We start from the raw sequence: 13,256 nt of genomic DNA, 5'->3' as shown, positions 1-13,256 counted from the left end.
CCGCCTCTGTTTTTAAGGACATAAGTTATAATAACAAATCTCAAACATGATATATTGGGTCTATTTCAAAATAAGACTTGTATGACTGTATGGTGCTAATTCTGCATTGTTTAGATAAGCAGTAGTGAGAGAAGTCATTTAAAATGTATAGGAAGGATCCATATTTGTGTTGTAATACTATGTAATCCATTGTTGTTTTGATATGCAGTATAGAAGAGATTTACGTGGAATGTTAAATGTGTTGTTGCAAAAAGAAAAGGGACTCATGATCTTCTGTCAATTCTGCTATGTCATGATCTTCTGTCAATTCTGCTATGTCATGATCTTCTGTCAATTCTGCTATGTCATGATCTTCTGTCAATTCTGCTATGTCATGATCTTCTGTCAATTCTGCTATGTCATGATCTTCTGTCAATTCTGCTATGTCATGATCTTCTGTCAATTCTGCTATGTCATGATCTTCTGTCAATTCTGCTATGTCATGCTCTTCTGTCAATTCTGCTATGTCATGATCTTCTGTCAATTCTGCTATGTCATGCTCTTCTGTCAATTCTGCTATGTCATGATCTTCTGTCAATTCTGCTATGTCATGATCTTCTGTCAATTCTGCTATGTCAATTCTGCTATGTCATGCTCTTCTGTCAATTCTGCTATGTCATGATCTTCTGTCAATTCTGCTATGTCATGCTCTTCTGTCAATTCTGCTATGTCATGATCTTCTGTCAATTCTGCTATGTCATGATCTTCTGTCAATTCTGCTATGTCATGATCTTCTGTCAATTCTGCTATGTCATGATCTTCTGTCAATTCTGCTATGTCATGATCTTCTGTCAATTCTGCTATGTCATGCTCTTCTGTCAATTCTGCTATGTCATGCTCTTCTGTCAATTCTGTTATGTCATGATCTTCTGTCAATTCTGCTATGTCATGCTCTTCTGTCAATTCTGCTATGTCATGATCTTCTGTCAATTCTGCTATGTCATGATCTTCTGTCAATTCTGCTATGTCATGATCTTCTGTCAATTCTGCTATGTCATGATTTTCTGTCAATTCTGCTATGTCATGATCTTCTGTCAATTCTGCTATGTCATGATCTTTGGTCAATTCTGCTATGTCATGATCTTCGGTCAATTCTGCTGTCATGCTCTTCTGTCAAATAGAAAGATACACATTCTTTACAGATTGTTTATAATAAAATATACTGAGTGTACTAAACATGACATAGACTGGCCAGGCGAATCCAGGTGAAACAAGGATTTTTAAGCCTTGAGACAATTGAGACATGGATTGTGAATGTGTGCCATTCAGAGGGTGAGTGGGCAAGACAAAAGATTTATGTTCATTTGAACAGGGTATGGTAGTGGGTGCCAGACACACTGGTTTGTGTCAAGAACTGCAACACAACAGTTTTTCACACTCAACCGTTTCCTGTATGTATTAAGAATGGTCCACCACCCAAAGGACATCCAGAAAATTTGACACAACTGTGGGAAGCATTGGAGTCAACATGGGCCAGCATCCACGTGGAACGCTTTCCACACCTTGTATACTCCCTGGCCTGATGAATCGAGGCTGTTCTGGGGGCTTATTATTAGGAAGGTGGTCCTAATGTTCTGTACACTCAGTGTATATTGTGATGTTTACACATTTTTTTCCAGCATTTTTTGCAGCTTCACATGTTAACAACATTGAAATACCACAACAAATACAACAACTAAATATCCACAGCCTAACGCAACCTAATTCAATATTAAGCACATTATACATTTGTTAATTATTTGAATGAATCCCAAACAAGAACGCTCGCATATACAAAGCAGATTTTTTATTCAAATGGTGCAACATGAAGCAATCACCACTGATGGCATTTATTCATGTAAACATAATGCCCATTACCTCCATATCGTCATTGTAAATTAAGTTACCATGTTATAAGTGGGCATTTCAAATACATTTGTGGCCTTTACTTTCATCCTTGGAGCTAAATGTGTTAAAATACTACATTTTTCAGTACTGTTCATTAGCTAAAGGGTATTTCCAATACAAAGCTATCATACTGTAGGTGCATTTGTGTAATCGTAGGAAATGTATGGCAGACCCCATGTAGGTGGCTGTAAAAAAGTACAACTTTATTATTTTCTATTACATAGACAAAAGTATTCTTGTCCTGTGTTTTAGGTTTACAAATGACCAATAAACCTCTTAAATAAAATAACACAGTGATAGTTTCAAGTGAATATAGACTAAAATTATGATAGTCTACCCTCTAGGCAAAAAGTGGTTGAATCAACATTGTTTCCACGTAATTTCAACCCCAAAAATCTATGTCATGACGTTGAATCAACGTGGGAAAATAATTGGATTTGCAAAAAGTAATCAGTAATAGGGCATTTCGTCTTTTTTTCACCCAACGTTTAACCTAAATCCAATGACATTTTTTTTGTTGATTTCACACTGAATTGACAACTCAACCAACTGTAAATCAAAACAAGACGTTGAACTGATGTCTGTGCCCAGTAGGTACTTGTTAGTAGGGCAGTTGACGTTGAACTGATGTCTGTGCCCAGTGGGTACTTGTTAGTAGGGCAGTTGACTTTGAACAGATGTCTGTGCCCAGTAGGTACTTGTTAGTAGGGCAGTTGACGTTGAACTGACCGATACCAAGAAAGCTTGACAATCCCTATTTCTAGAGAGTTGTAACATGAAGTCTGCAACAGAGATGAGTATCCATCAGTGACATGAACCTGACAGAACAGAGATGAGTATCCATCAGTGACATGAACCTGACAGAACAAAGATGAGTATCCATCAGTGACATGAACCTGACAGAACAGAGACGAGTCCCCATCAGTGACATGAACCTGACAGAACAGAGATGAGTATCCATCAGTGACATGAACCTGACAGAACAGAGATGAGTATCCATCAGTGACATGAACCTGACAGAACAGAGACGAGTCCCCATCAGTGACATGAATCTGACAGAACAGAGATGAGTATCCATCAGTGACATGAACCTGACAGAACAAATCTACTGCTACATGGAGATGAGAGCTCAGTTCAAATGGATTTCATGTCATTAAACCAAGTGTCCCCTGACACTGAAAACACGTAGGATATCAAACATATCATAGCAGATATGCAGTTTGATTCACACAGTCATGAATTCTGTAATATGAGTATAGTATCAAAATCATGTTATAGCATTATTGTCAGCCACGGAAACAGTTGATGCAGTCTAATCATGAATGTGCAAAGTGTGTCAGAATGATTTCTGATTTGATTTCTAAAAAGATCCTGAGTGTATTTGTGTGCTAGCAGCACTAGATATACCAGAGTGAAAGTTATGGTCTAGATTACTGTGCAGTAAGAAGTTTTACAAACAAAATAACTCTATTTACCTTGACTTGTTTTCAGCCAATCCCTCGGAGGGAGCGAGTCTGAAAGAACTCTAGCTAGTCATATTGAATCAATATGCCATTGGAGTGCTCCTCAACGTGAGCATAATAAGTAAGGTGAGCATCATTGTTAAAACAACCATTCTTAACACAGAACAGCTGTGTTTTAACATGAACCCCTGTATGCTTTTATGTAACCCTCTGAGACTAAGTCCAAATGATGAAGGTACAATGTTCAACATCCTCTGAATCCGACGTATCCACCTCCCTTTTCTCAATACAAAATCTCACAACCAATAACATTTCACTGACCAACACCTATACTACTGCTACCCTGCTACACATGCCAGTGTGCTGGATATGCAAGTCACACCACTACTGCCAGGATAAGTGCAGTCTCTAGCACTAGCCTATACCAGTCCATTACCCGATCCATTCTACATGCCTCACATTGTCAAACCTTTCCTCCTTTGGATTTGACCTAGTCTTGTAATTTATTTTCTAGTGGGGAATTTTGCAATATAATTTTTAATTTCAATCCCCACACATGATTTAAAGTCCAATAAAATTAAGACTTAATAGAAAATAAGAAATCAACTGTCAACAATGGTGCGTACATCGACCTTATTCTTATACAACATGTAGTCACTCCAGTATGCTCTGTGTATCAGGTCATCAGGTAATTTTCTTTCGGAAAGCTATCAGTTTGTCTCTGTGGATGGTTTGTCCTCTGACAAATAAATTGTACGTTTCGGCATTCCTCAAGGTTCTGTTTTAGGACCACTATTGTTTTCACTATATATTCTACCTGTTGGTGCTATGCGGACGACACACAGCTGTACATTTCAATTAAACATGGTGAAGCCCCAAAATGGCCTACTCTGGAAGCCTGTGTTTCAGACATAAGGAAGTGTATGGCGGCAAATTATTTAAAACCCGGACAAAACAGAGATGCTAGTTCTAGGTCCTAAGAAACAAAGAGATCTGCTGTTGGATCTGACAAATAAGCTTGATAGTTGTATAGTTGTCTCAAATAAAACTGTGAAGGACGAACATATCAAGAATATTTCAAGGACAGCTTTTTTTCCATCTTTGTAACATTACAAAAATCAGAAACTTTTTGTCCAAAAATTATTTTAGATTAGACTACTGCAAGGCTCTACTCTCCGGCTACCCGGATAAAGCACTAAATAAACTTCAGTTAGTGCTAAACATGGCTGCTAGAATCCTAGAATGACTAGAATCAAAACATTTGATCATATTACTCCAGTGCTAGCCTCTCTACACTGGCTTCCTGAGAAGGCTAGGGCTGATTTCAAGGTTTTACTGCTAACCTACAAAGCATTACATGGGTTTGCTCCTACCTATCTCTCAGATTTGATCCTGCCGTACATACCTACACGTACGCTACGGTCACAAGACACAGGCCTCCTTATTGTCTGTAGAATTTCTAAGAAAATATCTGGAGGCAGGGCTTTCTCCTACAGAGCAAATTTTTTAGGGAATAGTCTGCCTATCCATGTGAGAGAAGCAGACTCGGTCTCAACCTTTGTCTTTACTGAAGACTCATCTATTTCTTCAGTAGGTACTATGATTGAGTGTTGTCTGACCCAGGGGTGAGAAGGTGAACAACAAGGCACAGGAGCGACGAACCGCCCTTGCTGGCTCTGCCTGGCTGGCTCCCCTCTCTCCACTGGGATTCTCTGCCTCTGACCCTATTACAGAGGCTGAGTCACTGGCTTACTGGCGCTCTTCCATGTCGTCCCTAGGAGTGGTGCGTCATTTGAGTGGGTTGAGTCACTGACGTGATCTTCCTGTACGGTTTTGCACCCCCCCCCCGGCTCGTGAAGTGGAGGAGATCTTCGTGGGCTATACTCAGCCCTGTCTCAGGGTAGTAAATGGGTGGTCTGTTGATATAGCTCTAAAGGTTTGGGGGCTGTGCTTTGGCAAAATGGGTGGGGTTATATCCTGCCTGGTTGGCCCTGTCCGGGGGTATCGTCGGACGGGCCACAGTGCCCCCCCCCCAATCAGCCTCCAGTATTTATGCTGCAATAGTCTATGTGCCGAGGGCTAGGGTCAGTCTGTCCTATTTTGTGTAATTATCCTGTCTTATTAGGTGTCCTGTGTGAATGTAAGTATGCTCCCTCTAATTCTCTCTCTCTCACTTCCTGGAGGGCCTGAGCCCTAGGACCATGCCTCAGGACAACCTGGCCTGATGACTCCTTGGTGTCCCCAGTCCACCTGGTCGTGCTGCTGCTCCAGTTTCAACTCTTCTGCCTGAGACTAGGGAACCCTGACCTGTTCACCGGACGTGTTACTTTGTCCCGGACCTGCTGTTTTTGACTCTCTCTCTCTCTCTACCGCACCTGTTGTCTCGACCTCTGAATGCTTGGCTATGAAAAGCCAACTGACATTTATTCCTGAGGTGCTGACCTGTTGCACCCTCTACAACCAGTGATTATTATTTGACCCTGCTGGTCATCTATGAACGTTTGTACATCTTGAAGAACAATCTGGCCTTAAATGGCCATGTACTCTTATAACCTCCACCCGGCACAGCCAGAAGAGGACTGGCCACCCCTCAGTTCCTCTCTAGGTTTATTCCTAGGTTCCTGCCTTTCTAGGGAGTTTTTCCTAGCCCCCATGCTTCTACATCTGCATTGCTTGCTGTTTGGGGTTTTAGGCTGGGTTTCTGTACAGCACTTTGTGACATCAGCTGATGTAAAAAGGGCTTTAGAAATACATTTGATTGATTGATCAGGTCATCAGAAAGAGTAACACATAGGCTCTTGAATGGTGTCCATCTGATTTCATCTCACTTTATGACACTGAAGTATGGATGCCATAAGAAGAACTCAAAGTGATCCATTTTCAGTTGTTCCGTGGAGTGCTTCGTTCGCACCAGTCAAAGTCTTTTAAGCTGAAGCCCATCAGAATCCTGCTCCAGTCTGCAGTAACACAGGACTACCTGTAGATGGCAGTGATATAAAAACACAAATGTATGTTTGGACCATAAGCAGCACTAGGCAGTGTGAGGTCCTCCTGCATGGGATAAACATATGTGTGTGTATCCTCTCTCTCAGTTCAGTCGTGGAGATGAGCTCCAGGTGAGATCCATGCCGACCTACCCTTGGTGCTTGGTGTTCCCTCACTGAGGAGCCTCTTCTCAGGCTAAGGCAGAAGAGACAAGAGGCAGCAGCTCCTGGACATCCAGAGGTTCTCCCCTGGTGGCAGTACATCTCAGCTTTAAGGGTCCTTGCATTGTTTACATTTTTTAATTAAAAAAAAAATATCCTAAAAAGCAGCATTCGAATCAGTACATTGTGGAAGACAGCACTGTTGCATTTTAGAATCAAATGTCTGTCTGTTGCTCTCTTTCTCTGTCTTTGTGTCCACCTCTCTCGCTCTCTCTCTCTCTTGTCCTGGGACGGGGAGCTGTCAGGCAGCACTCTCCTCCATGGTGGGCTTGTTGCTGGCAATGGGCTGAGCGTACACACTCTTACTGTCACTATCCACACTCTGGAAGTAGGGGTGGGTCAGAGCAGCAAACGCTGATATCCTTTTGGCGGAATTGAATGCCAGGAATTGCTGTACAGAGAAAGAAAAGAGAGAGACAAATATTATAATGATAACATTTTCTTCAATAAGAAGAAAAGTGTGAGTTTCATTCCTATTGGACAAATCAATTTGAAACAGAACGTACTGTATTTAGAGTGCGGTGTGTGTGCGTCTAATGCTCACCAGTATAAGTGACTTCCCCAGCTCGTCCATGTCAGGGATGAGGTTTCCGATTGGCTGAGGGGGTCGTGGAGAGAAGGCACTCTGTGGTAGGGCAACTTCCTGGGGCCAGTCCTCCACCGAGGGAACCCCGACCACACTGAGGGATCATCATCATCATCATCTTCACCACTATTTTCATCGTCATCATTATCATTATCATCAGAATCACAAGCCTCATTATTTGCCAATTGATTGTTAAAACTGTAAATATGATTTATAGCATGATGTACAATATGGTACTTACTCAAAAATCTTGCCCAGCTGATCAACATCTGAGCTTCCTCTAAACAAAGGTCTGGGGAGAGGAAGAGCACATGTCAATATAACTGAAGCTTATTGGTGTAGATTTGCACTATCAAACTGTGTTATACACCTTCAATGAATCAGATAAATGAGTTTTAATGTGTCAATGGGATCTGTGGCGGTGATGCAGGTTGCATTAATGCTGACTCTTCATCTTCTCAACACAAAATGACATCTCAAACATTCCTACTGAGCCGGCCAGGCAGACGCTGGCCAGCATCATCCTTAACTGGCATAACCAGTCCAACCCTCACTCTGTTCTACTGTAAAGAGGTGGCTTTCCTGGTTCTGGTCAGACCAGATAGTACTGAGGACTGTTTCAGCAGCACATGGGAGAAAGGCACACTCATGGGAGGGAGAGAGAGGAGGTGGAGAGGGGCTAGGGATGGAGGGAAGGAGCAGGCCTGCTGGTGGTTCCTGTGGCTTTGGGTATGCTTCCCCCGGCACCCACAGAAATTCCAGCAGTCATCATCAGTTCATTCATGTCTCAACTCAAACCCCAGCCAACCACTGCTCCCAACCAACCAACCAGCCAACGGGTAGAAAAACATAGATTTAACCCTCACGTGTGTCTGCCTTAGCTCTCTGTGGGCCTGTGTGGTGTGTGTGTGCGTGCGTGCGTGCATGTGCGGCATTGGGAGTGGGTGAGCAGTGCAAATCCTGTGTGAAAGACCTATTGGATTATTCTAACAGAGACTAGCTGGGAGATATATAAACTATCAGTCACCACCAGATGTCAATGCATCTAACATCTGCCGTAATCTTTTCCCTACATAGCTGAACCCCCACACTTTCCCTACATAGCTTAACCCCCACACTTTCCCTACATAACTGGACCCCCACACTTTCCCTACATAGCTGAACCCCCACACTTTTCCTACATAGCTGAACCCCCACCCTTTTCCTACATAGCTGAACCCCCACCCTTTTCCTACATAGCTGAACCCCCACCCTTTTCCTACATAGCTGAACCCCCACACTTTTCCTACATAGCTGAACCCCCACACTTTCCCTACATAGCTGAACTCCCACACTTTCCCTACATAGCTGGACCCCCACACTTTCCCTACATAGCTGAACCCCCACACTTTCCCCACATAGCTGAACCCCCACACTTTCCCCACATAGCTGAACCCCCACACTTTACCTACATAGCTGGACCCCCACACTTTCCCTACATAGCTGAACCCCCACACTTTCCCTACATAGCTGAACCCACACACTTTCCCTACATAGCTGAACCCCCACACTTTCCCTACATAGCTGAACCCCTACACTTTCCCTACATAGCTGGACCCCCACACTTCCCTACATAGCTGAACCCCCACACTTTCCATACATAGCTGAACCCACACACTTTCCCTACATAGTTGAACCCCCACACTTTCCCTACATAGCTGAACCCCCACACTTTCCCTACATAGCTGAACCCCTACACTTTCCCTACATAGCTGAACCCCCACACTTTCCCTACATAGATGAACCCCCACACTTTTCCTACATAGCTGAACCCACACACTTTCCCTACATAGCTGAACCCCTACACTTTCCCTACATAGCTGAACCCCCACACTTTCCCTACATAGCTGAACCCCCACACTTTTCCTACATAGCTGAACCCCCACACTTTCCCTACATAGCTGAACTCCCACACTTTCCCTACATAGCTGGACCCCCACACTTTCCCTACATAGCTGAACCCCCACACTTTACCTACATAGCTGGACCCCAACACTTTCCCTACATAGCTGAACCCCCACACTTTCCCTACATAGCTGAACCCACACACTTTCCCTACATAGTTGAACCCCCACACTTTCCCTACATAGCTGAACCCCCACACTTTCCCTACATAGCTGAACCCCTACACTTTCCCTACATAGCTGGACCCCCACACTTTCCCTACATAGCTGAACCCCCACACTTTCCCTACATAGCTGAACCCACACACTTTCCCTACATAGTTGAACCCCCACACTTTCCCTACATAGCTGAACCCCCACACTTTCCCTACATAGCTGAACCCCTACACTTTCCCTACATAGCTGAACCCCCACACTTTCCCTACATAGATGAACCCCCACACATTTCCTACATAGCTGAACCCACACACTTTTCCTACATAGCTGAACCCCCACACTTTTCCTACATAGCTGAACCCCCACCCTTTTCCTACATAGCTGAACCCCCACCCTTTTCCTACATAGCTGAACCCCCACACTTTCCTACATAGCTGAACCCCCACACTTCCCCTACATAGCTGAACTCCCACACTTTCCCTACATAGCTGGACCCCCACACTTTCCCTACATAGCTGAACCCCGACACTTTACCTACATAGCTGGACCCCCACACTTTCCCTACATAGCTGAACCCCCACACTTTCCCTACATAGCTGAACCCACACACTTTCCCTACATAGTTGAACCCCCACACTTTCCCTACATAGCTGAACCCCCACACTTTCCCTACATAGCTGAACCCCTACACTTTCCCTACATAGCTGGACCCCCACACTTTCCCTACATAGCTGAACCCCCACACTTTCCCTACATAGCTGAACCCACACACTTTCCCTACATAGTTGAACCCCCACACTTTCCCTACATAGCTGAACCCCCACACTTTCCCTACATAGCTGAACCCCTACACTTTCCCTACATAGCTGAACCCCCACACTTTCCCTACATAGATGAACCCCCACACTTTTCCTACATAGCTGAACCCACACACTTTTCCTACATAGCTGAACCCCCACACTTTTCCTCCATAGTTGAACCCCCACACTTTTCCTACATAGCTGAACCTCCACACTTTTCCTACATAGCTGAACCCACACACTTTCCCTACATAGCTGAACCCCCACACTTTCCCCACATAGCTGAACCCCCACACTTTCCCCACATAGCTGAACCCCCACACTTTCCCTACATAGCTGAACCCACACACTTTCCTTACATAGCTGAACCCCCACACTTTCCCTACATAGCTGGACCCCCACACTTTCCCTACATAGCTGAACCCACACACTTTCCCTACATAGCTGAACCCCCACACTTTCCCTACATAGCTGGACCCCCACACTTTCCCTACATAGCTGAACCCCCACACTTTCCCCACATAGCTGAACCCCCACACTTTCCCCACATAGCTGAACCCCCACACTTTCCCTACATAGCTGAACCCACACACTTTCCTTACATAGCTGAACCCCCACACTTTCCCTACATAGCTGGACCCCAACACTTTCCCTACATAGCTGAACACCCACACTTTCCCCACATAGCTGAACCCCCACACTTTCCCTACATAGCTGAACCCCCACACTTTCCCTACATAGCTGAACCCCCACACTTTACCTACATAGCTGGACCCCCACACTTTCCCTACATAGCTGAACCCCCACACTTTCCCTACATAGCTGAACCCCCACACTTTTCCTACATAGCTGAACCCCCACACTTTCCCTACATAGCTGAACCCCCACACTTTCCCTACATAGCTGAACCCCCACACTTTTCCTATATAGCTGGACCCCCACACGTTCCCTACATAGCTGAACCCCCACACTTTCCCTACATAGCTGAACCCACACACTTTTCCTACATAGCTGAACCCCGACAACTTTTCCTACATAGCTGAACCCCCACACTTTTCCTACATAGCTGAACCCCCACACTTTTCCTACATAGCTGAACCCACACACTTTCCCTACATAGCTGAACCCACACACCTTTCCTACATAGCTGAACCCCCACACTTTTCCTACATAGCTGAACCCACACACTTTCCCTACATAGCTAAACCCCCACACTTTTCCTACATAGCTGAACCCACACACTTTTCCTACATAGCTGAACCCCCACACTTTTCCTACATAGCTGAACCCCCACACTTTCCCTACATAGCTAAACCCCCACACTTTTCCTACATAGCTGAACCCACACACTTTTCCTACATAACTGAACCCCCACACTTTCCCTACATGCTAAGACTTTGAAGATTAGACACAGGTAGTTTGATGGTAGTTTGCACATTTTACAGCGACAGCAATTATGTTGCCACATACTTTGACAGGTTAAGGGTGCTCCATAACACGCTATACAAACCTAGCAGCAACAGTGGTGGAACTGATCTATGCCCCTTTTCACCAAGTAAACACCATCCTAACCAATACACCCCCTATAACCACATTTCTATCAATGGCTCACTACACTGGCATCCCTTTATACTGGTTGCTGTAAGGGCATGTTGAGAGTCTGAGGGTTGAACCATAGAGATCAGACCAAACCAGTTCTCTGCCTTTAGATGGAAAACATCACCTACAACAACAGCATCATGCCAAAACAAGTATGATTTCCAAGAGGTCAATTTTTAAACCAGGAGTGGTTTGAATGGATGACTTGCTTCACACAGGGTTGACACTGACACTGACACACACACACACACACACACACACACACACACACACACACCCAACCTGGAGGTGATAAAGGGGATAGGGCTGGGACCGGCAGCTGAGTCACGCTCCCCTTGTGCCAACCATTCTGTCCCACATTCCATACAACCTCTGGAATACGTGTGCCTGTCTGTGTGTGTGTGTGTGTGTGTGTGTGTGTTCAGTGTGTGTGTACTGTATGTGAGGGAGTTTGGGAGGGAGTGCATTTGTGTTCAGGTGCACGTGTGTCTGTAAGTGAAATCTATGTTTGTGGATGCACACACACGTGTGTGTGTGAGGTTATGTCTTCGAGAGGTTTATCAACGTGCCAGTCCACTGTGAGAAAGTAAACAGGGATGTGATCTCCTCCTGCGTTGGCTGCATTAACATAACATGTCCAGCCTTTAGATTAGCGGAATGTCAACACAGCCCTCTGTGTCATTCACAGCTTGTTGACTAATTACTATCCAATCTAAACCACGCAGATACAGACTTGCATGATATTTGCTTCAGATTCCTGAGACAAATGGTACTGATGCTTATCAGTAAGTGAAACAGCTTTTTCCTTCAAAAAGCTATGATTAAGGGAGTTAGTCAGACAAGTGCTGGTTGTAGAGGACAACAGAGAGAGACTGGGGACTTCTCTGTCTACTACAGTAGAGTAACGGTAGGGGACTTCTCTGTCTACTACAGTAGAGTAACGGTAGGGGACTTCTCTGTCTACTACAGTAGAGTCACGGTAGGGGACTTCTCTGTCTACTACAGTAGAGTAACGGTAGGGGACTTCTCTGTCTACTACAGTAGAGTCACGGTAGGGGACTTCTCTGTCTACTACAGTAGAGTCACGGTAGGGGACTTCTCTGTCTACTACAGTAAAGTCACGGTAGGGGACTTCTCTGTCTACTACAGTAGAGTAAAGGTAGGGGACTTCTCTGTCTACTACAGTAGAGTCATGGTAGGGGACTTCTCTGTCTACTACAGTAGAGTCATGGTAGGGGACTTCTCTGTCTACTACAGTAGAGTCACGGTAGGGGACTTCTCTGTCTACTACAGTAGAGTAATGGTAGGGGACTTCTCTGTATACTACAGTAGAGTAATGGTAGGGGACTTCTCTGTCTACTACAGTAGAGTCACGGTAGGGGACTTCTCTGTCTACTACAGTAGAGTAATGGTAGGGGACTTCTCTGTATACTACAGTAGAGTAATGGTAGGGGACTTCTCTGTCTACTACAGTAGAGTCATGGTAGGGAACTTCTCTGTATACTACAGTAGAGTCATGGTAGGGGACTTCTCTGTCTACTACAGTAGAGTCATGGTAGGGGACTTCTCTGTCTATT

The 13,256-nt window shown here is 44.6% G+C and overlaps 1 protein-coding gene across 1 annotated transcript in view; it reads right to left on the bottom strand.

The window, feature by feature from the left end:
• Positions 1 to 1,810: 1,810 nt before the first annotated feature.
• Positions 1,811 to 13,256, bottom strand: part of LOC139392425 (cyclin-dependent kinase 6-like) — a 69,180-nt gene continuing 57,734 nt past the window's right edge. The window contains exons 6-8 of the mRNA XM_071140402.1: positions 7,423 to 7,473; positions 7,140 to 7,275; positions 1,811 to 6,986 (exon numbers count right to left, since the gene is read on the bottom strand). Of these exons, the coding sequence (XP_070996503.1) occupies positions 6,837 to 6,986; positions 7,140 to 7,275; positions 7,423 to 7,473 (337 nt within the window). The 3' untranslated portion in view covers positions 1,811 to 6,836. The remainder of the gene's footprint in view (positions 6,987 to 7,139; positions 7,276 to 7,422; positions 7,474 to 13,256) is intronic.

This window comes from Oncorhynchus clarkii, chromosome 32 (assembly GCF_045791955.1).
Source record: "Oncorhynchus clarkii lewisi isolate Uvic-CL-2024 chromosome 32, UVic_Ocla_1.0, whole genome shotgun sequence".
NCBI lineage: Eukaryota > Metazoa > Chordata > Actinopteri > Salmoniformes > Salmonidae > Oncorhynchus > Oncorhynchus clarkii.
The sequence above is the reverse complement of the archived record's forward strand: the minus strand, read 5'-3'. Positions and strand labels throughout refer to the sequence as shown.